The following is a 27,112-nucleotide window of genomic DNA, read 5'->3' as shown; positions in this document are numbered from 1 at the left end:
TATCAATAGAAAATATCCATTCATTCTTTCATTCATTTTAAAAACTGAAAATGGACAAAGAATTGGGTCTGGATTGCTATCAGGAAGTTGCCATTTCTTTTTATGACCCCAAGCTCTTTCCTAAAACAAAGGCTCACGTTTTCTTTTTTTTTGTATGCTTATTCTCTTCCAATGTTTATGTGAGTCATGGAAACTGGAAATCTCTGAAGAATCAAAACTGAGAATCCCTTGAAGAGCTATTGAAAGGTGCAATGTGAGAATGAATAGGCTTGCAACACAATACAAATTAAGGAATTACAAGGAAAAGTGATGGTTACCATGGGAAAAAAATGTTATAAAAAATGTATGAAGGGAGGGAAGAGAAAAAAAGATGGATTAGCTACATGGCAAAAGTAAGGATAGTCCATTCCATTAATATCCTTACAATGTCGAGAGAATGTAAAATGGCCCCCTGTATGTTGGGTGATGTCCTGTACTGAAATTTATATGATGTTATGGGTAAAAGTTGCAAACCACATCACTGGAGGACTATTCAAATCAATGAAATCAGAGAGACATTTGTATAGTGACTATCAAAAAATTTGTTACAATTGGAGAAAAATATTAAGAAAAAATAGTAAGAAATAGGAACTAGGTAATTCTAATAAGATGACATTTGCTAAATCCAAATGGATAAAGCATTTATTAACAGTGATTACGTTTTTAAAGTTACTTTTCTAACTCTGGTCATTGTAGCATTTAATCATGACTTGTGAGAACTGATGAAGATACATGCCTGTTGACAAAGAGGTGATAAAGGATGGCTGCAGAATGAAACATACATGGCCAATGTGCTGATTTGTTTTTCTGAATTCTACTTATTTGTTTTAAATATAAGTTCTAATGGAGTAGGGGGAAGACAGTCATTAGGAACAGGAACATTAAAAAAAGAAAAATGCATCAATAAACATTGTAAAAAACCCATCATTTTTCTTAAATTATTCAGTAGTAAAAGGCTTTATATGGTACAACAAAAAGATAATACTATCTTATAAGTTTAAAAAAGAACAAAATAATTTTAATTGGTCACCTGAAACTTCATATTAAAACAACTTCATGTAATTTTTATTATTTCTATTATTTACACGCACACACACTTTTTACTTTCAGAATATACTATGAAGTTCCTCATGGATAGAAAGTAGCTATTGTATATCATATCTTGCACTAATTTAAATCCCTAATGTAATGTATCTTCTGATTTAAAGATGTTTTATTTTTCTCACTTTGTTCTACATCATAACACACACACAAACACACACACGTGATTACTCGTGGCAAGGGAATATCTGTGGAGCTAAATCGTGAAAAATTAACTATGTTGACTATACATCTGAGAGCGAAATAGCAGGTTTTTAAAGTGTTCCAGATTAAATCAGGAAATAACTAATGAGTCCCTTAGTTCCAAGTAATGCAAAATGTTTTAAATAAAATAAATTCAAAATAACTTTTATTTAAAACAAAAAAAAATCTTTTATACATAAAATTTTTGTTAGAAAGAGAACTTGAACAGCAACAGATGCATTCAAGGAGAACTTTTATTTTCAAGTGTATCCACAAAACAAGTCAATATTACAATATTTTATAAAAATATTAAGTTTTAGGCTACCATTATTCAGTTTTAAAAAGTGTTTGTGCTAGAGATTTTTTTTTTCTGCCAACTTTCATTTTTGGTTAGGGTAAGTTCCACATTAAGATTTAGGAGATGAAAAGTTGTTGGAAAAAAAATCTTTAATGTATAAAGTTGATTTTCTCAACAAGTTTAAAAATACATAACCATTTAAAATGAATACATATTAAGTTAGTGTTTAACTCTTTACTATACAAATGTTATTACAAGGAACTGTTCCATTCAGTTAAAACCTAATGAATCCCAGCATCATTTTCTGGCTTTTTTTTTTCTTTAACATTAGTACATAAACATATAATTGTGTTACCCTTTTTAAATGCTTAGAAAAATTACAATTTCATAGTTTACATAAAGCCCTTTAAAAATCTGATATCACAGGTTTATAGAAGATAAGGGAAAATAATATGATGGCACTATTCTTAGAAAGATCCATTTGGTAGAGGGATTCAATACTAAATAGGTAATGTAAACATGAAAAATCATAATTTTTAGTACCAGAATTCTATTGCCCATTTGCATTAAGGTTTTCATCACATTTTTAAAAAATGGCTTGAATTTCAGCAGATACCATAGCATAAATTAAAACTCTCATGATTTATTCAGGTAACAAAGTTATAAACTTCACCCCCAAACAGTAAAGACATGATGTTATTGCTTAATGCATGGTATGACTGAACAAAGAGAAGCTATTTTTTTTTAAAACATAAATGATGTCCTTCAAAGATGTTTCCTTTGAAAACTACATTTATTGCAAGGGGAACTCCTCTTATGGAATTACCTTCAACGCCAGCTTATAAGTCACACAAGAAAATTAGCTTCATTTACAGTCAAATCTCTCCCTCTTTTAAACTTAAGGTTTAAAGAGTTATTATCCCACCTGATCATTTATCATATTCACCATATTTAATTCTGAACTCTGGACTATTTCCAAAAAGCAAATCCATCTAACAAATGAGTAGGATCTGTCACCACTGGGAACACTGAAAAGAAAAGAAATTTTGAAGGCAATTCCAAACAAAGGGTTCCAAAAATGTCTCGGGCAATGATAGCATCGTTGGAAATAAAGGTATATAGACTTCCATATTAACTCCTTTGAAGTGGACAACACAAAGTTGGATTTATATTTTAAAAAATAAAGTGATAAACTCTCATTACCTTCATTACATAACCTATCTCTGAAATCACAGAAAATAGTTACAGTGTGGGATGTTTTGAATGCCAGAAAAGCCATGTTGTCACTATATTAGGTCAACATTAAACATTGTCCCTCTACCTATAAATTTTTCAAATCCTCTTTTCCCATTTTTCTCTTAGATACATCTTCCTCTGTCTGTTATATTCAAGAAAAACAAAAGTGCAATCATTCAAATCCCTGAACTAGTGACATTTTACATTTGTGGCACTCATCACCATGAGTACATAGTTACATCTCACAGTACCAAATTAATTTTTAAAAAATGCACTGTCTAAAGATTGGCCTTTTTTTTCTTCTTACCGACTAAAGATTAGTAACTCTCCTCTCAGATTGTAGGGTATGGTTTCAAGTCACAAATTGTCAACTTCTACTATCATAAACCTTATAAAACATTAGCACATTTCCTAGATACCTCATTATTCTAATTTGAGCTAATCAAAACATAATTAAAAAGAAAAATCTCTCAGGCTAATTTTCCAGTTACATTAAAATAAGTATTAACAGTGCATTATGCTTTCCAATTCCACTGCCGGATGCCTAACATTTAATCAAGTTATATACTGTTCAGATTAATTTTTCTTCTCTCTGAAACCTGGATTATCTCAAACAAAAGAAAAATGAAATCAATTTTTTTATATATTGAATTTTTTATATATCGGTTTATATATCGAAAATGATAAAATTTCTTAAATTATGAATGAATGAAATTTTATAGAACTGGAATGGAAGTGTTTGGTCCCACACCAAAAAGTTCCTTGGTTTAAAATTATATTATAGTGTCATTTTGCATTAGTGTTTCTCTCCCAGGTTTTATACATAATTGCAAAGTAGTTTTCCCCTAATGTCAAAATTTTTGAGTTTGGGGGGAAATAAAGAAAGAAAGGGATTTACAAATAGTAGCCTTGTTGCTATTCATTATCATGCTGACACTCATACTGTCATTAGTATCTTAGTTAGACTTCCTTTGGACCCTGAAATAAATTGGAAAATTGCATCATTGGTTCTTTAGAGTTTAACACTTGAAAAGTGGTTTTGTGCAACCATATCTGGAATTCCAGTTTGCCATGAAAAGCATGCAGAGTGGAGAAGGTTTTCTTCTTTAGATTCCTTTACAAAAGTGAGGAACTCTACACAGGTTCTTTACGTTTTGGCAAATTTGTGCATATAGTGTAGGCTTGTGACTTATAAATTGTCACCTGGCTGGTACTGTGGTTCTGTAGCAGTAAAGTAGTCTTCTAAGAAGGATTGAATATATTCAAATGTTGGTCTTTCATCAGGGTCCTTCTTCCAACAAAGGTTCATCAGCTCGTGGAGAGATTCTGGACAGCCTTGAGGACAAGGCATTCTATATCCCCGTTCTACCTGTTCCAGGACTTCACGATTTACCATCCCTAGTACAAAAAAAATTTAAAGCAGCAAATAATAGGATTAAGGTGGGGGGATGGGATGGAGTGTGTTGTCAAGTATATTTGTTTGGGGGAAAGACTAATTTTAAAAATTCAACAAGGGGCAGCTAGGTGGGCACAGTGGATAGAGCATCGGCCCTGGATTCAGGAGGACCTGAGTTCAAATCCGGCCTTGACATATAACATTTACTAGCTGTGTAACCCTGGGCAAGTCACTTAACCCCACTGCCTAGCCCCCCCCCCCAAAAATCCAACAAAAGTGAAAAATGGGCAAAAACATCTCCTAAATGAGCAAATCTCAGTGTACCAAGGCAAAAAAGTGAATTTTATTAACATGTTAACCTGTGCTATGACATATTTTATTTTTTAATACTACTAAAAGTCATCATGAATTTAATATAAGCAACAATTTGGTTTATATTTTGAGAATACTAATATTTTTCAGTTAAGTCATAACTGTAACATTTACTGATACCCCAAACTTGAGACAGTGGAGTAGAGATCATTAGGATAGAAATCACAAGGATAGTTTATATTTCTGGTTCTACCACTTCTGAACTTCATGATTTTGGACAAGTCAATTAAGCTTAGCCTTAATTTCCTCATCGGCAAAATGATCAAAAAAACAAAAACAAAACAAAACCACTCTGTCTATTTCACAGGATATAACTGTTAATTTGAAAAGAAACAGTAATGTATATGAAAATAATTTGAAACTATCACAGTAGATAGAATGCTAGGCCTGGAATCAGAAAAACTCCTCTTTATGAGCTCAAATCTGGCCTCAGACACTTAGTAGCTGTGTAACCTTGGGCAAGTCACTTCACCCTATTTGCCTCAGTTTTCTTATCTGTAAAATAAGCTAGAGAAGGAAATGCCAAACCACTCCAGTAGCTTTGTCAAGAATACCCCAAATGGGGTCACAAAGAGTCAGACACAACTGAAATGGCTGAACATCAAACACTAGTACATAAACATGAAAATTACATTTATTTAATGAAATTCTGCTGCATCTCTTAATGATTCCAATTTCAAGAAATGATGACTAATATTCTAATTTTTCTGCTAATTTAAATTTAAGGCATCACATAGAATTAAGGCAGGTGGAATGTTGCTAAGTATTTTTTTTAGGAAGCCAATATTCTAAAGGTTCATACTAGGGCTAAGTACTATTTTGATTGTTGAAACATCACAAGATATCTTGGAGTTTAGGGGATAGATTTTTTCTTTTCTCTTTCCCACTTATTTATTCTATCACTTTTTAAAAACTGGGACAATTAACTATTCTGTTTCATATAATTTCATTTATGATTTCTAGAAATGGAGCTCTGGAAAACCAGGTGTTGATAAAACCCATTCAGATTCAAATGGAACTATCAGACCATGCCTTAAACCTAAATCACTCCAGCTCTACAAACTGGCTAATAACAGGTCCCAGCCCAAACCTCCCTTGGTCATTGGGTTTTGATGGCTCAGAGCAACTGTTTCTGTTCTGGCCAGAAACCCTGAGAGTCTTCACCTCCCAGTTTGATTTTTTTTTGAGTAAGCAAACTAGGCCATCTTTTGCTTCCTTTCTTACCTAGCCTTAAATCACTGAATGAGTGTTGCCTCAGACAAAGTGAGATCTGGGAAAGACCTTAGCTTAAAAAGGCCAAGATCTCCCACTGCATCTAGGGTCATCTCCAGTCGATCTGACTTATGTCTTGCCATTGGACTCAGATGACACTGGAGGATAGAGTAAGGCTGAAGACTTTGCACAGCCCTGCCTCACTTAAATCCAATTCACTTGCAAGTCAAGACATCACCCTCCTGATGTCACCAGTTCTCTTCCAGAATGAAGGACAAACAACAAAATATTCTATCAAATGAGATAATATTTGTAAAAACATTTAGCACAGTGCCTAGCTACAGCAGGTGCTTAATAAATGCTTGTTTTTGTCCTCCCCTCCAACTCATGAGATCCTCTAATCCAAATCCCACCAGAACCATGAATCTTATCCATATCTATCCCTCAACTGAGATGATAGTCTATGAGAGGAAACCCATTATTCTTCCAAGGCAGCCCATTTTTTTTCAATCATGATTTTAAAAACATAACACTAAAAGATCTCAAGGGCCATGAGTTTGATTAAAGTTGGCTTGTCCCATTAACTGATTGATTTTTATCACAAGTGCCATTACTTATAATATACTATTACCTCTACCAGAAAACAAACGTATACTGAAATACTTCAGGGGATACTTCCTACAGAGATAAAAACAGATTATGACTCCTCTACGTCTTAGTACAGAGTTTCATGAGCCATCATTGGATAACTAACTTTTTAGTGACTTAACTTTCTATACTTAGTTAGGTTGGTCCTTAGACAAAAGAATAAGTCATCTTGCTTATACACTTTGGTTTTGTAGGATATTCCGGAGTTTATATTTCTCACTGGCAACTGGCATATTGTTGTTGTTCAGTTGTTTCAGTCATGTCTAACTCTTCATGACCCCATCTGGGGTTTTCTTGGCAAAGATACTGGAATGGTCTTCTCCAGCTCATTTTACAGATGAGGAAACTGAGGCTAACAGTGGTAAGTGACTTGCCCAGGATCATACAGCTATTAAGTGTCAGAGGACAGATTTGAGCTCAGGAAGATGAATCTTCCTGATTCCAGGCCCAATATTCCATCCACTATACTACCTAGCTGCCCTATTCTTAGTGGCACAGCATTTTAACAGTTCAGGGTCACCTCAATGCCATGACAAAGCACCAGATCAGGATTTTAGTAGAGGGGTAGAATTTATATAGCTGAAATAAAATTGTTTAAAATGACCAAATGTTTAGCGTTTTAAAATATGAAGCACTATTACTTTCCATTTTTCAAAATTTAATTTTTAATTAATTTTTTCTTTCAGTTAACAAACACTTATTTTTTCTCCTGCCTACCTTTCCCACTGAAAAAGAAAACCCCATACCAAATACGCATAGTTAAGCAAAACAATTTCGTTTAGTCATGTTCAAAATTGAATGTTTCATTCTGTAGATTGAGTCTATCACCTTTTTAAAAAGTTTATCACTTCTTATTTCCCATTTCTCTCAAGTCATTTTTCAAACTCCCAGGTTTTAAAATAATTATCTTCTAAAAGTATAATTATCTAACTAGGAAAAACATGAATAAGATCGGCTGCCTTGGGGGCAGTGAGTTCCTTTTCAGGGCATGTCTTTAAGCAAAGTTAGGACAAACGATTTTGTGGAATGCTGTAGGCCTTATTGACTTCAAAATAAGATCCCATTATCCTCTTTTCTGAATAGAAATTAACTTGTTTTCTTTTAGTTATAAATAAGAAAGCTATAGGATACGATATCTATACTTAAAATCCCATCGCAAAATTTTAAAATACTTCAACAAGTTCTTGCAATCTTTACCTATTATCTAAAATAATGATTTCCTTTAAATACTAGGCTCAGAAAGCATATGAACCTTTACTTTAAAATATTTCTATGGGTATTATCTTAATGGCTCTACTTTACTTATTTAAAGGACTTCTAGGATGTTAAATATCAAAGACAAAATTATTTATTAAAATTTTCTTACTAAAGATAATTTATTACAGTCTAATTCCTTAAAAATTGGCAACCCATGAAGTAGACATGCACAGTAACTTTATCAACTAATAGGGCAAGTGTCCCAGTGTTTAACCATTTATATAGTTTACTGGCATTTGTGTGATTATTGAAAGTGTGTAACAGGATACTTCAAGGATCTGTATTTTGTTGGTGTGGATATTCCCTCTACAGAAAAAGATCCCACAGCTTTGTAACTCAGTAGATAATCTTTAAGAGGTGTTGTAACTAAAATTTGTCATTCTGTGACCAACAGACCCAGATTCAAATACAATAGATACTGTATTTGAAGATTCTGCAGTGTAACTGGACCAGCCAAAGCTTGTTCACTCCATTAGCATATCTTTGAGAAACCAGATCATCTCCTAACCATGATAAGGCAACAGAGTAGGAACAGGGATTTAAAAATTAATCCAGTTACTTCATGAGACTATTAAATTTTAATTAGCAAAGAGGAGTGTGAGAGTTTTCTGGTTACTTGCTAGGCATGTCTGATATACACTTATCTTTTTGTAACTTCACATAAATACTTGGATAAAATAGACCTAACTTTTGAGATTTTCTCTTAGTCAATATGCTATTGACAGAACTGTTATGTTTTGCTAGTGGCATTTTCTAATTCAATGTTGAAACTAAAGCAATAAGAATCACTCTTTAAGTTGAAAAAGAAGAAGGCATCTAATAAGACCTGAGACTGTATGGGGCTCTGTTTTGAAAAATGACAAATGTCACTTAGAATCTTGGTAAAATTTTATAGCATTTTTCATTTCATGGAAGGGGATGGTAGAGTACCGAACAGCTAAATTATATGTAAATCCAATGAGAGTATTAGGATTAGCATCAAGAAGGCCTGACTTTGAATCTGGTTTCAGATACTTGACTAGCTGTGAGACAATGGACAAGTCACTTAACCTCTGTTTGCCTCAGTTTCCCCTATTATAAAACAGGGATAATAATAGCCCCTACCTCTCAAGGTTGTACAAGTGTTTAGCATAGTGGTACGTATATAGTTGGTGCTATATAAATATATAAAGAGATATAAATAAATGCTTATGCCTTTCTCCCTTTTCTTTCTTTTCCCTTCATTTATTGTTAGATGGAGCACAGAAAGGGTATACTAGATTAAAAACATACAAACAGAAGAGATGATAAAGGAGTTGATTAGATGCTGAAACGGGTAAGAGATATTATGGAAAAGATGTGGAAGCAGAAAAATCACGTTTCTCTGGGGAGGTAAAACAGGAAGACAAAAGAGAAAAGATATCTCTATAGATGAGGAAACATTTATCAGGGACCAGGAGTTTGGGTAAGGGATGAAGAGAAAGTAGAAAAGGGATGTTAGTCACTCTGAAACACTGCCTTTACTTAGTATTTAGTTCTTTCAGTTCTTCTGCAGTAACATTATAGAGTTTCACCTGTTGCCTTTGTTCAGAGGAGAACAGACTTGTTTTTTCTTTCATTAGTCACTATCAAGTTTTTGAAAATATAGCATGTGAATGAAGTTTTCCAAGAGAAAAGAAAACTCAAGCAATCAAATGAACAAGCATTTATTAAGCACCTACTGGAGAAGGATAACATGTAGTACACATATAAGTCTATACAAAATATATATAAATAAAATAAAATAAAATAAATAAATAAAGGCAATTTTGGGGTGGGAGGCATAACTAGGGTAATTAGTAGAAGTTCTGAAGGGAACTAATAAGAGGAGAGAAATAGATGAAAAAGGACTGCATTCCAGATACAGAAGATAGCCTGTGCAAAGGCATGGACATGGGAAAAGAAATGTGTGTGAACAACAAGGAGACCAGTTTGACTGGATCACAGAGTATGTGAAGTTGAGTAATGGCCAGGTTGTAAAGGGTCTTAACTGTCAGAGGACTTAAAGACTGATCAGTCTCATCTGACATTTTGTTTAGTACTAGGATTTCACCGGTGTGAAATTCCTGGTATGGAAATTCCCTAAAGGGATACAGTATATAATAAAAATACAAGCAACACCTAAATTTAGTTTCTGTTAACTTTAATTATATATCTGCACAGCAATAATAATTATGGAACAACCAAGACTTTAAAAGCATGCTTACCTGGATATGGCACTCTGCCTTTTGTTACAAGCTCCGTCTGCAGAATTCCAAATGACCAAACATCGGATTTAATTGTAAAACGGCCATATAATGCAGCTTCAGGAGCTGTCCACTTGATTGGAAATTTGGCACCTAAAATGAATAAAATCTTACTTAAAATTAATAAGCAGATATTGTTATATATTTGTACAAAAAGAAGACATTAATTCAACAAATATTTATTAATTATTGTTATGTGTAACACAATGTATTATATATTCAAAAGGATACAAAGACAGAATCCTCACCCTCAAGGAATTCACAATCTAGCCTGGGAAATAAAAAATGCACACAAATAACTATCATACAAAGTATTGTGATCAATTCCACAAGGGTGCTATAAATGCTTCAATAAATTGAAAGAAGAGAATTACTTGTAATGAATGTGACCAGGAAATACTTCAGAAAGGAATTAACAACTGAGTTGAACTCAGAAAGATAGGCCAGTGGTGGAGAGTTGGTTAGGTAAATAAAGTGGTTAATTGCATAAATAAATGTCCAGAGGAGGGAAGAGCTTGGTTTGGGAATGGCAAGAGCTTCAATTTTGCTAATGCACAGGACATATTTATGGGAATAGAAGGAGATTAAGCCTAGAAAAGTCATTTGGGAGTATGTGGAGAGGCCCCAAATGCCATGCTAAGGAGTTTGCATTTTTTAAAAAAGTGCTTATGTACACAAAAGACTGTACCCTCAAGGAGCTTACATTCTAATAAGGAAGATAACACAAACAAGGAAACTGGAAAGAGAGGGCAGCAGGGGCAATGATGGAGAAGGCCAGATGAATGCAGGTTGGTAAGAAATGAAGAGATGATTGCCTGGCTGTGTGCCCTCTTAAAATGAAGCAATCTGGAACTAAGCCCAGAAAGTTATCAAATGTGCATGGTCTTTGACCCAGAAATATTACTTCTAGGCTACACCTCTGAGATTAAAGACAGGAGAAATGAACCCCTACCCACAAAAAATATTTATTACAGTTCCCTTTGTGGTGGCAATGTGGCTAAATAAATTTTGGTATATGAATGTAATACTACTAAACTGTAAGAAATTATGAAGGGGACATTTTCAGAGAAATTTGGGAATGAATGCGTACAAATCAATGCAAACTAAAGTGAGCAAAATAGAAGAATTTATATAGTAACAACAATGTAAAGAAAAAACTTTGAAAGACCATGGACTCTGTTTAACATAATAAACACCAACTTGATTCCAAAGGATTCAGGATGAAACATGCTACCCACCTCTTGATGAGGTGATAGATAGAAGAAGCAGATTGAGACATATATTTTGTGAGATACACATATGTAGACATGATCATTGCAGGATTTGTTTCCTTGACTATGTATATTTATTACAACGGTTTTGTTTTTCTTTGTTTTTCAAAGGGAGGACGTGGGAGAGAAAATAGGTTTGGGTTAATTGAAAAAAAAATAGAATTAAACTGAAATACATTTTAAAAAATTTTGATTATGCAGGAGTTGAGGGTTCGGAGGGGATAAAGAAGATAATGAGCACTATTACCCTGTTTTCTGAATCAAATCTGAGTCCCACTTCTGTTAATTATATGCTTGCAATAATTAAGCTTTTATTTTAAAAAAAAATCTTTCATTAGCACTATATTGTTAGCTGAATAAAGTTGAAGACCCTTACTTGGACATTAAAGACCATCTACAATCAGTCACCACTCTACCTTTTCAGCTGCATTTCATATTAATATTTTCCATATGCACTAAATTAGGCCATAGCTAAAGTGGGTCATTCTCCATTCCCAGTATACATTCCATGCCATCCTACCTCCAATGTTTTTACTCATGTTGCCTCCTAATTGTGGAATGCCTTTCCCCCAAATTACCTGTTGAAATCCCATCAATCCATTAAGAATCAGCTCCAATGCCATCTCCACTGTATATTCTTCCCTAATTATCCCAGTCAGTAACAATTCCCTTTCCTCCACAGTCCAGCAGCATTTGTGATTAACCTTCCTCCTATACTTATCACATGTATATGTATCATAAACTCCTATCAGATACAAGCTACATGAGGACAACCCCTCCAACAACTAACACTGTGCACTGCATGTGGTAACTTAAAATAATAATTACAACATTTACATAGAACTTTAAGGCTTGAAAAGCCTTTTATACTTATTGTTTCATTTGATGCTCATAATAAGCCCGTGAGGTAGGTACTATCATTATCCTCATTTTATAAATGGGGAAACAGAGGCTAAGATTTGCTCAGGATCACATCTGTTAGTGACAGAAGCAAGATTCAAACTAGGGTCTGCCACTCAATCCATTATGCCATCTGACTTCCTCTAAGAAATAATACATAAAGCTTAATAAATATTGTATAAGTTAAAATCCCTCTACATGCACAAATGATCCCATTCCATTCCATCTTCTCCAACAGACTGCCACCTCTATCAACACCACGTTCTCACTTATCTTCAGTCTTTTACTGCCTACTGATTTTTCTCTGTTACCTACAAATGTTCATATATCTTCCATCCTCAAAAAACTTTCACTTGATGCATCCATCTCACTATCATTCTCTCTCTCTCCTCTCTTCTGTGGTTAAATTCCTTGAGAAGACCATCAAGAATTAATGCTTCCACTTTCCTTCTCACTTTGTTCAGTCTGGCTTCTGAATTCATCATTCAACCAAAACTGTTCTCTCCAAAGTTACTAAATGACTTCTCAATTACCACATCCAATGGCCTTCTCCTAATCCTCATCCATCCTGACCTCTCAGCAGCCTCTTTAATCTCAAATATCCCCTTCTCTTTAGGTTTTCATGACACTATTCTCTTGGCTTCCCTCCTAACAATACTGACTCCTTCTCAGTCTCCTTTGCTGGATCTTCATCTAGACCACACATGCTAACAATGGGTGTCCCACAGGGTTCTGATTTCTTTTCTTCTCTTTTTATGCCAGATGTCAGTAAACTATGGATTGGGGGCCAAATCTGGCCAGGTCTGGCTGGCAAGCTAATAATAAATGTTGCATTGAATTAAATACAAAAAACTTTACTTAAAAGTATAAAAACCATTCTGAACTCTCTGGAGTATAAAAACAAGAGGGCCAATCACCCCCAGGCTGTAGTCTGACCATCTTTGCTCCATATTATTTCATTTGGTGATCTCATCAGCTCAGATGTATTCAATTACCATCTAAACACTGATCTCCAGATTTGCACCTCCAAATGCCTTTCAGATATTTTTGAACTGGATGCTCAGGAGACATCTTAAATTCAACATGTCCAAAGTGAAATTCATTAGTTTTCCTTCCACACCCTCCCCTTTTCTGAACTTCCCTACTGTTTTCAAGGGGATTACCATTTTCCTAGTCACCCAGGCTTGAAACCTAGTGTCAACCTCAGACCTTTCAGGTTAAGGAGCCAACATGGTATAGTAAACAGAACCCTGAGATGAAGAATTAGCAAATTGTGGATTCAAATCATGCCTCAGACACAATAGCTATGTGTCAGAAGAGAGAAGGGGGTATATTCAGTCACCAAACTTCTCTTAGTCTGTTTTCCTTATCTTTAAAATAAAAGAATCAACTGGGGTTTGTCATGACTGTCATGACAGATATGTTTGATGTGTTCTGTCCTCTATTAATCAGGTTACTTAAAGATTTATCAATTTCATTAGTCATTTCAGAGAACTAGTTTTTAGTTTTATTCATCAATCTTAATCACTCAACATTTATTAAGTGCCTGCTATGTATGTGCCAGGTACCATGCTAAGTGCTAGGGATACAAAAAGAGGCAAAAGACAACCCCTGCCCTCAAAGAGCTAAAATCTAATGGGGGAGGCAACATGCAAACAAATATATACAAAACAAGCTATATACAGGATTAAAAGGAAATCATTAAAAGAGGGAAAGCATTGGAATTAAGAGGGGGTAGGGAGGCTTCCTTCAGAAAGGAGTATTTAAGTTGGGACTTAAAGGAAGCCAAGTAGTCAGGGCAGAGGAGGGAGAACATTTTAGATAAACTACAGAAAATGCCAAGAGATGAGTATCTTATTCCTGGAACAGCCAGGAGACCAGTGTCACTGGCCTGAAGAATTCATGGCAGGGAGTAAGTCATAAGAAGACTAGAAAAGTAGGAAGGGGCTAGGTCTTGCAGGGTTTTGAATGCCAAGCAGAGAACTTTGTATTTAATCCTAGAGGCAACAAGAAGCCACTGGAGTTTACTGAGTAGGAGGTGTGAAATGAACAGACCTGTGATTTAGGAAAATCACTTTAGTGGCTGAATGGAGGGAGGATAGATTGGCATGGGGAAAGACTTGAGTCAGACAGACCCACCAGCAGGCAATTACAATAATCAAGGTGTGAAGCAATAAGTGCCTGAACCAGAGTAGGGGCAGTGTCAGAAGAGAGAAGGGGTATATTTGAGAGATATGGCAAAGGTGAAATTGGCAGGCATTGGCCACAACTTGGATAAGGTTGGGTGTGGGGCAGCAGGGGGGGGGGGGGGGGGAGAAGAATGAGAGACAGTGAAGAATACAGGATGACTCCTAGGTTGTGAAGTACTTGGAGGATGGTGTTGCTTTCTACAGTAATAGGGAAGTTGGTGGGTAGGTGGTAGAGGTTTAGGGGGAAAGATGACAAGTTTATTTTGGACATAGTGAGTTTATCATTTCTATTGTTTTTTTTTATTTGTTTCTGGTTTATCTATTTCTCCTTGAATTTTTACTATGTCCTCTTTTGTGCTGATTTTCTAATTTTAAAAAATGTGCTTTCATTTGATTGATCCCTTACTTTTCAATTTTTTTGTGTGTTTTTAGGGGTATTAATTTCCCCAGAGGAGTGCTTTAGTTGTATCCCAGAAATTCTATGTTTTTCACCACTATAATTTTTATTCACATAATTATTGTTTCTATTTGTTCTTTGATTCACTTATTATTTAGGATTTCATTGTTAAGTCTTCATTTGGTTCTGTGTCTTTTGTTCAGTTGTTTTTCAGTCATGTCCAATTCTTCATGGATAGCTATAGGTGGTGCATCGGATAGAGGGCCTAGCCTGGAGTCAGAAAGACTCATCTTCTTGAGTTTAAATCTGGCCTCAAACACTTACTAGCTATGTGACCCTGGGCAAGTCACTTAACTCTGTTGGCCCCAGTTTCTTCTTCTGTAAAATGAGCTGGAGAAGGAAATGGCAAGCTCCAGTATCTTTGCAAAGAATACGTCAAATGGGGTCACCAAGAGTCAGACACGACTGAAAAATGACTGAACCACTTTTGTTTGTGGTCCCTGAAATGACTACTACTTTTATTGCCTTACGGTCTATAAGAAAGTATTTATTATTTTTACATGTTTGCAATATCTCTGTGTCTGAATACACAGCTGATTTTTGTAAAAGTTCTATGACAAATATGTATGTTCTTTAGCAGCATCATTTAGAAAAAAACTAATTTTTTTTAGCTCTAATTTCTCCAGCAATTTGCTGACCTTTTATTTTCCCTTTTGTTTATCTTTGTTAAATTTGTCCACAACTAAGAGGAACAAAATATCCTGCCAATTTAGATTAGATGCTAAGGTATTTGGAGCATTTAAGTTTAACAATGATACTGGTTTTTTGCCCATGATTCCTTTCAGTGTAATGCAGTTTCTTTATCTCTTTTTATGTTGTGAATTTTTATTTTTGCTTCCTCAGAAAGCATGATGACAACACCTGTTTTTTTTGGATTCACCAAAAGTACAGACCAATACCATTAATGAATACTGACACAAAAATTTTAAATAAAATTATGTTAAACTATAACAATCCATCCAAAAAATCATTCATTATAACCAAGCTGAATTTACATGGATGCAAGGATGTTTCAACTTTAGGGAAACAAATAACATACTTGACCTATTTAAAAACAAAAACTTCCAAAACCAGACAATTATCTCAGATAAAGAAAAAGCATTTGACATAGTGTAACACTCATTTGTGCAAAAAAACCCAAACAAACCCAAAAACCAAAAAAAAAAACCGCAAACAAACCAAAGAACAAAAAAAACCCTGACAAAGAATAAGCACAAAGAAACTTCTTTAATATCATAAAAAGTATCTAATCCAAAAACCAAAGCAACATCATATGCAATGGCAATACACTAAACCTTTGTCAATAAATACAGGAGTAAATGCAAGAATACCCACCACTCTCCTCACTATTATTTGATATGGTTCTGGAAATACTACCAATAGCACTAAGACAAAAGATAGGAATTAAAAGTATAGAGATAGGTAAAAAGGAGATAAAACTATTCTTATCTATTGGTGATATAAAGATTTGCTTAAAAAAAACCTAAGGAATCATGAAAGTTAATAATTGAGACAAGAGCTTCAGCAAAGTGACATGCTACTATATAAACTCAAAACTCAAAAGCATTTCCATATAATACTAACAAAGTTTGAAAGGCAATAACAGAAAAGAAAATTTCATTCCAAATAACTATAAAATGCACTAAATATTTGGGGAATCTATCTACCAAAACATAAAATACTTGTAGAGATTCAACAGAGGGCTATTTGGTGCTTATTATTGAGCTGTGCCAATATACAAATGATGACACTAAAGTTAATTTACAATTTTAATGCTATATCAATCAAAATATGAAAAGTATAATTTACAGAACTCTGATAAAATAACAAAATTAATTTGGAAAAACAAAAGATATGGACTACCAAGGAAAATAGTGAAAAGAGACAGGTATAAAAGGGGGAAGAGAAGAAATAGTATTTCTAGGCCTCAAACTATATTATAGAACAATGCTTCTTAAACTGTGGATCATGACATAAATGAATGTGGGGGTCGCGAAAAATCTGGCAACAGTAAAAGGTTTCTGAACGCACAACGACCAAAAATTAATTCAAAATCAAACATGTAATGAATCTGAGGTGTTTCTGGCACCACTTGCCCATGTTGCATCGCACAACTTCACTGCAGCCTTGGTTCTAAAAACATAATGTGCACTTTGCACTGAGATGCCCTGCAATGCCAAGGAACGCGGCCAGAATCACACTGGCTCAGATTCAAGTCTATTGTACGTTATGGATTTCAGTGTTTTTACTGTACATACAAAATCGTTAAATGAACTGCAGTTTGGGAATAGGGCAGAATTTCCAACAATTTCTGAAATGGCCCTAACCATACCTCTGCCATTTTTAGTATGTATTTATGCAAAGTAGCATTCTCAGCATTGACAATTATAAATCAAAATATTGATCGACTCTGAAAAACATTGAAGATGTCCTATGTCCTGCAATATCAAATATTCTGCCAAGACTTAATTCTTTATGTAAAAATAAACAAGTATATCCAATCTCATTTGCATGCAAATTTGCTTTTTTGTTTAATAAATGGCAAAATTATAGTACACCAAGGAATTATTTTAAAATAAATTTCTTTATGATATATTAACAGTAAATGTTTGATCTGTACGCCTATTTTATATACCTACATACCCAGGGTTGCACAAAAATTTCTTGGGCAAAAAGGGGTCGTGGGTGGAAAAAGTTTAAGAAGCCCTGTTATAGAACAGCAATCATCAAAACCATCTTGTACTGGTTTAAAAAAAAAAGAGAGAGAGTAATAGACTCAATAAACCAGTGTTCAATAAACTAGAAAACATTAATTACCTAGGAAAAATTGCTGGGAAAACTAGAAAGCAGTCTGGCAGAAATAAGGCTTAGAGCAATACCTTACAACATATTACTCAATATATTCTAAATGAATATATGACCTAAAAATTAAATGTCATAACATGAAAAAAAATCAGAAAAGAAGCAGATCAAATACCTTTCATAGTTATAGGTAAGAGATTCATTCTTAACCAAACAATGGACAGAGGAAATTACAAAAGAAAAAAAAATAAGTAATTTTTTTTTTTTTAAAGGCAACTGGGGTGAAGTTACTTGCCCAGGGTCACACACCTAGTGTCAAGTGTTTGGTCTGAGGCTGGATTTGAACTCAGGTCCTCCTGACTTCTGGGCCAGTGCTCTATCCACTGTGCCACCTAGCTGCCCCCCAAAATATTACACAAAACTAAAAAGTTTCTGTACAAATAATATTAAGGCACTTAGGAAAAGAAAGGAAGCTTCCTTTGGGAAATGGGAAAAAAAATCTTTGTATCAAATTTCTCTGATAAGGGTTTAGAATCTAAGAGATATAAACAATTAACACATTAACATATATGTCAATACATGTATATATGTGTATATGCCCAAAACCATTCCTTAAAAGATAGTCAAAGGACGTGAACAGTTTCAAAAGAAGAAATGCAAACACTTAACAATCACATGAAAATACCCTCTAATAATAGACATGCAAATGACAACAACTCTTGAGGTTTTACCTCATACTCTACAAACTGGCAAAGATGACCAATAATAACAGCCAATGGCGTGGAGGGGGTGTGGGAAGACAGGCACACTGGTTCCTTGTTGGTGGAGTTGTGAATCAGTACAACCATTTTGGAGAGGAATTTTGAATTATGCGAATAAAATAAATAAAATGTCCATACTCTGTGACTCAGAGATTCTACTACTAGGTTTATACCCCAAGGAGAGCACTGATAAGAAGAAAGCCTCCACAGAAACAAAAATATTTATAACAGCACTTTTTTTTTTTTGACCTGCTGGTGAGGCAATCGGGGTTAAGTGACTTGCCCAGCGTCACACAGCTAATGTCATGTGTCTGAGGCTGAATTTGAACTCAGGTCCTCCGGACTCCAAGACCAGAGCTTATCCACTGCGCCACCAGCTGCCCCCATATAACAGCACTTTTTGTAATAAAGAATTGAAAACAAAGTAGATGCTACTGATTGTGGAATGGCTAAATAAACTGTGGTGCTTGAAATGTAATGGAATATTACGGCATTATAAAAAATGATGAATGCAGAAAAATATCTACATCAAATGATGCAGACTGAAATATGCAGAGCCATGAAAATAATATACACAATGACAACAAATTAAATATTAAGAACAAATTAAAAAATCAAAAGCAGATGTTACAAAATTAGAAACAGCAATCACTGAACTAAAGAAGAGATATAGGATGATATTCCCACCTTCATACGTCTATAGAGACCTTTGTTGTGATTTCTGAAATTTATCAATTTTGCTGATTTTTTCCTCATCTTTTTTTTATCTTTAAAAATTTCATTTTTTAAATAAGGGGTGGCTTTTCTGGGAATTCAGAGGTGAAGAGATACTAAGGGAACTATTGGTGATACAAAAAACATAAGATAAAGAAATACTTATTAAAAAAAATAAAGAAAATTAGTGTTGCAAGGTTACAAAGAACAACATGACTCCAAAAAAGAGATATGAGAAGACACCCCCTCCTGATTCCTTTTCAGGGAAGAGATCCACAGGTATGGGACCTTACACACACACACACACACACACACACACACACATTTTTTTCTTTCAGATTTTAAAAATGTATTAATCAGTTCGGCTTACTTTTTTCTCTTCCTCCCACTTTAAAAAAAATTCTTTATGCTTTCTGGGAGAGGAAGGAAGAAGAAATATAGGAGAAATTTAAGCAATGTAAAAACAAAAGATATCTTTAAATTTATTTTTAAAAAAATCCAACAGAAATGATGAATGATGAATACAGAAAATAAAAGTTGCAAAATTACAAAGAACAAAATTAGCCCCCAAAAAGAGATATATAAATAAACAATTCCCATTCTTCTGCAGAACTGAAGGGTAGTAGGAGGGCTGCAGCAGTGGATGTTCATGGGTTCATGGGTGTGGAACACAGCATAAAATGTCAGACTTTCAGGATTTAATTATGTTTTGTCAATTTTTTTCCTCTCTTTCCTCTTATTCATGAAAGGTAATTCTCACTTTACATTTACATACGTATCTGTGTCTAATGGTAGCCATCTTTAGGGCAGGATGGGTGGGAAAGGAGGGGGAAAAGTTACATAATTTTATTACATATTTAAAAGGAAAAGCAATAACAGATTTGCAATTTCATGTGCCATCTTTTTTTTCCCTATTCTACTTTGCTATGGAATGTTTGTTTTATTTCTTTAAGTTCAGGAAAAAAAAGTAATTCTTTGTTATAAAAGACACTTCTCTGGGAGAGAAAAGGTGGGGTAAATCAGATGGATGTTTAGGTAAAATTAAAAAAAAGAAATCAATAAAAAAACTTTAAGAGAGGTCACTCATGACTTTAAAGATAACTGCTCCATAGAAATATCTTTGCTACACAAATCACTTCTACCTGTATTTTGCTTGCACATTCAATATAAAATCATTCTAAAATAAGGTAAACATTTACTAAATATTTTATCTTTAGGCAGCTAGATATCTCAGTGGATGAGTGCTGGGCCTGGAGTCAGGGAGACCTGAGTTCAAATGTGGCTTCAGACACTTAATAACTGTGTGACCTTGGGCAAGTCACTTAACCCTGCTGTTTGCTTCAGTTCCTCATCTGTAAAATGAGCTGGAGAAAGAAATGGCAAACCACTCTAGTATCTTTGTCAAGAAAACTCCATATGGCATCATGAAGAGTTGATGTGACTGAAGAACAACAAAAAAAGTTTTACCTTGCCTTGCAGTGTATTCATTGTCTTCAATTAGCCTTGCTAATCCAAAATCTGCTATTTTACAGACAAGATTATCTCCTACAAGGATGTTAGCTGCTCGAAGATCTCGGTGGATGTAGTTCATTCTTTCAATATATGCCATACCATCAGCAATCTTGAGAAGAAACCCAAACAGAACAATTTAAGAGACTACTTTAGATATAAGTTAGATAACTGTCAAAATGACATATTTTGCAAGGTTAGAAATGCAAATTGCTGTCAATATGTGTTTTTAACAGATAATAGGAGAAATATCAGTTTAATAATAATGAAATCAGGTTAAAATTGAGATAAAAAAACGAGAGTTGGATCTGGCATGGTGAGTTTTGGCTCACCTCTCAACTTACGAAGATATTGGTTCTATGATCCTAACATTTCTAGTAGTCATTTGATTATATCAGCATTATTCCAGCAGAGTGGATAATAGGGATTTGAAAGAATATTGGTATGAATGTCCATCAGTCTATTCCAGGCCAAGACTTTTAAGTAAACTAATATATCTAATTACCATACACATTCATAAGCACTGCCAATGAAGATAAACTATCACCACCACCACAAAGAACTGCAGATTTCACACAACCCAACATGAATCCATGGAAGGGGCATACCAAGCACATGCTCTAATCTGCGCTGGGAATATGTGTATGAAACAAGGTGCTTCATGCATTTTTTAACTAGTAAGGATTACAAGACTATTGGAATGGGTCCAGAATGCCTAAAGGTTTGGCTATGTGTCAGAAAGCTAACACATCAACCAATGAATATCAAATTCCTTGAGTTACCCTGATATATTCAAGTACATAATGAAGATACCAGGCTCATAAAACAATTTTGTCCACATAAATCCAAAGATGAGGAACATACCTAAATGCGCACTGATTATGTTATTCAATCATTTTCGACTCAAAATTTATTACTATGGTTCCATATAACAAACCATCCAAACAGAAAGTCTTTTTCAGTTAAGCCAAAAGACAGGCAAATGAAAATACGTACATATGCTTAACTGCAGAATAATTCTCCATAAAAGTTCTGTTCTGCTGCATCATCACGAAGTGATTGTCCACGGGTTCTTGAAGGATTTGCCAACAAAGTGCAAGCTCTGACAGACCCTTTACCAAGCTGGAAAGACTTTGAACATGGGCCCCATAACATACTGTATGTCTGTTACTGAAGGATAAGCCTGGCTAAGTTTAAAGGGGCTAATCACCAGATTGGTCACAGGGTGATGAATTTTTTGGCTACAAGAATTCTAAGTGACCACCTCAGTCTATTTTTGTCTCCCTAGAGCCAACCACAGTGCTTAGCATATATAGTTGGTGTTTAATTATAATTGGCTTGTTAATTGACTGGAGGAATTCTCATCTGTAGCAGTAAAGGGAAGGCCCACATTCACATTGTCAAAAAAAATCAAAGATCAGTAAAGTACATAAGATGGTACTATCTTAGGCTTGTTATATTGCTCTATAGTTTGAAAGTGCTTTGTAAGCAGTAAAAGAGACATAAATTGTTATTGTAATTTCCTTTCAGATACCTAATCTCATTTGATCTTCACAGAAACCCTCAATGGCAGGTACTATCATCTCCATTCTAAATAAGAATTCTAGGCTCAGAAAGATTAGGTGAGTTGTTCAAAGTTAAAAAGTTATTAAGTTGCGAAACTTGCCCTTGAACTCAAGCTTTCTATCTCCAAAACTAGCATTCATTTCCACTACACTATATTGCCCTCTTTATGATTTGTTAAGTTACTATTTTGGATTATGTCCAAATGTCGATGTCCAATATAATTTATACATTGTAGGCAATCGCTGATTTCTTATTTCTTGTAATTTATCTGATGAAATTAAAGATTTCAAAATAGGAAAATTTAATGTCCATGGGATGTATTAAAATTTCATGGATAAGCAAGGAAAGTAGAGGCAAAAATATATGACTACCAAAATGTAAATAAATTCAATATGGAGATGTAGGGAAATCTGATAAAATACAATGTAAGGACCACACTGCCAAAGCTAAAGGGCACATCTTTCCTTTCTTTTAATAACTGATAATCAAACTATCTTCTCTGGGAATTAATTTTATAAATATATGTTGTTTGGGTGTTTGCTAGGAAGCATTTCTAGTATCAAAACAAAATGTATCAAAAATTTATGAATTTTTCTTTACAACTACAGCAGTTCCCCAAATATAAATAAATAATAAAACTTTCCTTATTATTTAGTTGTTTGTTTTTTTTTTAAGTAGACAATGATGTAGTAGAAAGCAAAAACGATTAGGAAAGAGAAAACTTGGGTTCCTGGTCCTAGTTCTGATACTAGTCAGCTATGTGACCTCAGACAAATCACTTAACCTCTCTAGGCCTTAATTTTCAAATGTATTTTTATTTATTCTTTTAGGCAATTGGGGTTAAGTGACTTGCCCAGGGTCACACAGCTAGTAAGTGTCAAGTGTCTAAGGCCAGATTTGAACTCAGGTCTTCCTGACTCCAAGAGTAGACACTGTGCTACCTAGCTGTCCCTCTTAGTTTCTACCCAGAAGTTGAAGGAGTTGGACTAGGTAATAGTCATGGTCTCCCTGCTCAATTCTATGATAAAAAACACTACATTTTCTAGGATTAATTTTCAGGTATTTTCAAGACATTTATAGATATATATACATATAGATATACATAAAGAAGTACCTGCGCAGCCATATCAACCAGCTGTGGTAGCTTCAAATACTTTCCATCTCCTTCCTTAAGGAAGTCTAATAAGCTTCCTATAATAGAAACATTTTTTAAAAGAGAAGCAAAACAAAAAGGATAAATTACAAAACAAATAACATTTTTGAGCTTTAACATCCTACTTCTTAATACCATTTTAGTATCAATTTTTTTTTTTAATATTATCTTGAGATGTTTCAAAGAAGGTTCTTGAAACCTTCAAGATAATGTTTACCTTTCCCCACCTTCTTCCCTGGTTACCTCCATCTTGGAACTCCCACATCCCCCAATCCCTAAAGTAAGGGATGGGAAGGGAGGAAAAAGGAAGAGCAACAAATATCACTTAGCAGAATTCCAACTGAAGTCAGTGCTTTCCAGCTTTCTTGTATTAATGTCCTACCCCATTCTAAAAATTCTACATGACATTTTAAACTTTTCTTTTTTAAAGTAATTTTTATTCACATCTTTTGTTTTTGTATCATCTTCATGTCCCAATAAATACATTTTTCTTCCCACACCCAAATAACCACACTTTATAACAAAGAAGAGAAGGAAAGAAATTCAGCAAAACTAACTAACACATCAACTGGGTCTGAGTATTCAGAGAATATGTCTGGAGCTGAGAGATGGGAGTGTTTTGTTCATGGATCAGCCAGAAGGCCAGTGTGTCACTGGATCAAAGTGTATGTGGTCTAGGGAGTAAAATTTGGGTTAAGCGTTTGTCAAAGTCGCTGTGTCATCTGTGGCTTCTGCAAAACTCCTCCCCAAATTCCCATTTAATTTCTTATGCTGACCCACAATATATCAAAACCACAATGGGGAAAGGATAACTGAACTTACTAAATTCTTGTTTAATTAAATTGAATTTGGAAAATATCTACAAATAGATAATTAACAGTATCAAAAGATATAAAGATAGCTAGAAAGATGAAGACTGAAAGAGGCTATCAAATTTTGCCATTCCTGGCCTTAACCATACTTAATCATTCTTATCAAAGGCTTAACAAGGTTCTAAAGAGATCTATTCAGCACATGAGCAGCTAGGGGTCAAAATGGATACAGCACTAGACTTTATCCTTCCTGACCAGGAGTCTGGAAGACCCCTCTTTGTGAGTTCAAATCTGGCCTCAGATACTAACTTGCTGTGTGACTCCGGGCAAGTCACTTAACCCTGTTTGCCTCAGTTTCCTCATCTGTCAAATGAGCTGAAGAAGAAAATGGCAAACAACTCCAATATCTTTGCCAAGAAAACCCTAAATGGGGTCACAAAGAGTTGGATAGGACTGAAAACACCTGATCATCCAGCAGATGAAGAACTCCTCCTTGAAATATTAAGGCAATGGTCAGAAAGAGGAAGAAAAAGTATTTGATTAAATTCAGCTAATAGAAATATCTCTAGAGTTCATGTTTAACCAGGTGGAAAGGAGAATCCTGGGAGACAATAATGAGAGAGATGGAATGGTTTTGGGAAAGATGATTCTTCAGAGTGTGCAGACATTTAAAGTGACTGCAGCTGTATCTGATGAAGCAGAACATTAACTGAACTTCCATAGGAATTCTATAACTATATTTTATCTTATTATCTGTAATAAAGATCACGGTTACTGGGATATTTGCTGAATTCTAGCCCTAGGACTTCAATGATCTTTCAGAAATCACTGACAGTAGGTTAAGTACTTACCTTGGGGTATAGTTTGACAAACCTTTCAGTGGCAGCTAAGTGCTTTCTTACTATCTTGGGTCTCCTTATATTGGCAGCTAGGTATTCAGTGTCCAGAGTGCTGGACCTAGAGCTTAGGAAGATTGGAATTCAAATCTAATCTCAGATACTACCCAAGTTGTGTAACCCTGGGTAAGTCACTTAACCTCTGTCTGCTTCAGTTTCCTCATCTATAAAATGGGGAGTTGTAATAGGACCATTTACTGCTCCAATAGATAAAGAGCCAAAAGATATGAACTGGCAGTTTAACAAAAAAAAAAAAAAAAAAAAAAAGAAATCCAAGCTATCAATAAGCATATGAAAAAATACTCTAAATCACTAATAATCAGAAAAATGCAAGCAAAAGCAACTTTTGAGGTTCTACCTCATATCTACAAAACTGAAAAAGATGACAAAAGAGAAAAATGATAAATGTTGGAGGGTCTGTAGGAAAACAAATGGTCTGGCCATTCTGGAAAACAATTTGCAACTATGCACAGAAAGTTATGAAACTGTACATACTCTTTCATCCAACTTTCCTACTAGGCCTATATCCCAAAGAAATCAAAGAAAGAGGAAAAGGATCTATATGTACAAAAATATTTATAACAGCTCTTTTCATCTTTCTGTTGCAAAATACCCTTCATTCTGCTGCAAAATGATATTCCTAAAGCACAGGTCCGATCCTGTCACCCTCCTACCCAATAAACTCCAGGGGCTCCTTATTGCCTACAAAATCAAATACAAAATGCTCTGCTCCCCTTTCCCCCTTCCAGTTTTCTTACACCTTACTCCCTACCCACATACTATTCGATCCAGTGATACACTGGCCTCCTGGCTAATCCATGAACAAAACACTCCATCTCTCAGCTCCAGATATATTATCTGAATGTGTCCCCATGCCTGGAATGTTCCTCCTCTTCAAAATTCCAACTACTGACCTCCCTGGCTTCCTTTAGGTCCCAAATAAAATCCCACCTCCTATATGAAGCCTTAACCAATCTCTCTTAATTCCAGTGCCTTCCCTCTGTTAATTATTTATCCGGTATGTAGCTTATTTGTATATATTTGTTTGCATGTTGTCTCCTTCATTAGACTAAAAGCTCCTTTAAGGCAGGTGCTATTGTTTGTTATCCCTCATTGTTATCCCCAGAACATAGCACAGGTCTGTCACATAGTAGGTTCTTAATAAATATTGATTAATTCACAGCCAGATATTGAAAATTAAGAAGGGGAAAGTCCTCCTATTGGGGAAAGGCTAAAACAATTGTAGTAAATGCCATGAGAAATGATGAAATGGATAATTTCAGAGGAAACTGAAAAGAACGTTATGAACTGATGCAGAGAAAAGTGAGAAATGTTAGGAGAACAATTTATTAAATTATACAAATATTATAGCAAAAAAGAATTTTAAGAGCCTTTACAACTCTAATCAAGGCAATGATAAACCATGAGTCCAAAAGAATGAAAAAAACATGCCACATGCCTGACAGGGAATGATGAATTTAAAATACAAAAAGATACATATATTTTTGCACATGGCTAGTGTGGGAATTTGTTTTGCCAGACTATGTAGTTACATATTGAATTATCTGTTTTTTGTTTTAATTTGCATGGGGGGAGGGGAGAGAAGGTAAGGAACAGGTAGTGGGTGGGTAGATGCATTTAAAAACACTAAAAAAAAAATTAAAAAAACCATCAACAAAAAAACCAGGTTCTGTTTCTCAATTTCTGTTGACTCATTCCCACTTCTATCTCTACTCCCTCTTCTTCTTCCCTCCCCTCCTCCAAAAGCCATAGTCTGGACATCTCACTCATGGAAATTTAGGGCAAAGTCATTCTGGTAAAAAGTCAGATGAATTCCCTGGGGATTAATGGAGTTCTTCTGAGAGGAAGGAGAGAGAAGGTGGGTAGTAACTCTAGGAATTTACTCAGTTTTCTCCTATCACTACCTGTTCTTCTTATTAAAGACATTTCTCTATATCCACATGGGGGGTAAATGAGAAGCAAGGTGTGAGTTAGATATGGGTAGGAGGGGGTGACACATATATAATGAGAAGTAGGGTTCCAATTATCATGTGGATGAGGCAGTCATTTGTATAT

General features: G+C 34.7%; 1 protein-coding gene across 2 annotated transcripts in view; it reads right to left on the bottom strand.

Moving 5' to 3' along the window:
* Nucleotides 1-1,572: 1,572 nt before the first annotated feature.
* LOC114054092 (tyrosine-protein kinase Yes) overlaps nt 1,573-27,112 on the bottom strand; it is a 99,665-nt gene continuing 74,125 nt past the window's right edge. For both annotated transcript variants that reach the window (XM_027877207.1, XM_027877206.1), the window contains exons 9-12: nt 23,290-23,366; nt 20,568-20,721; nt 9,968-10,099; nt 1,573-4,255 (exon numbers count right to left, since the gene is read on the bottom strand). In XM_027877207.1, coding sequence (XP_027733008.1) covers nt 4,047-4,255; nt 9,968-10,099; nt 20,568-20,721; nt 23,290-23,366 — 572 coding nt within the window. In that variant the 3' untranslated portion in view covers nt 1,573-4,046. The remainder of the gene's footprint in view (nt 4,256-9,967; nt 10,100-20,567; nt 20,722-23,289; nt 23,367-27,112) is intronic.

Source organism: Vombatus ursinus, unplaced genomic scaffold (assembly GCF_900497805.2).
Source record: "Vombatus ursinus unplaced genomic scaffold, bare-nosed wombat genome assembly UNPS02014812.1, whole genome shotgun sequence".
NCBI classification, from domain to species: Eukaryota; Metazoa; Chordata; class Mammalia; order Diprotodontia; family Vombatidae; genus Vombatus; species Vombatus ursinus.
The sequence above is the reverse complement of the archived record's forward strand: the minus strand, read 5'-3'. Positions and strand labels throughout refer to the sequence as shown.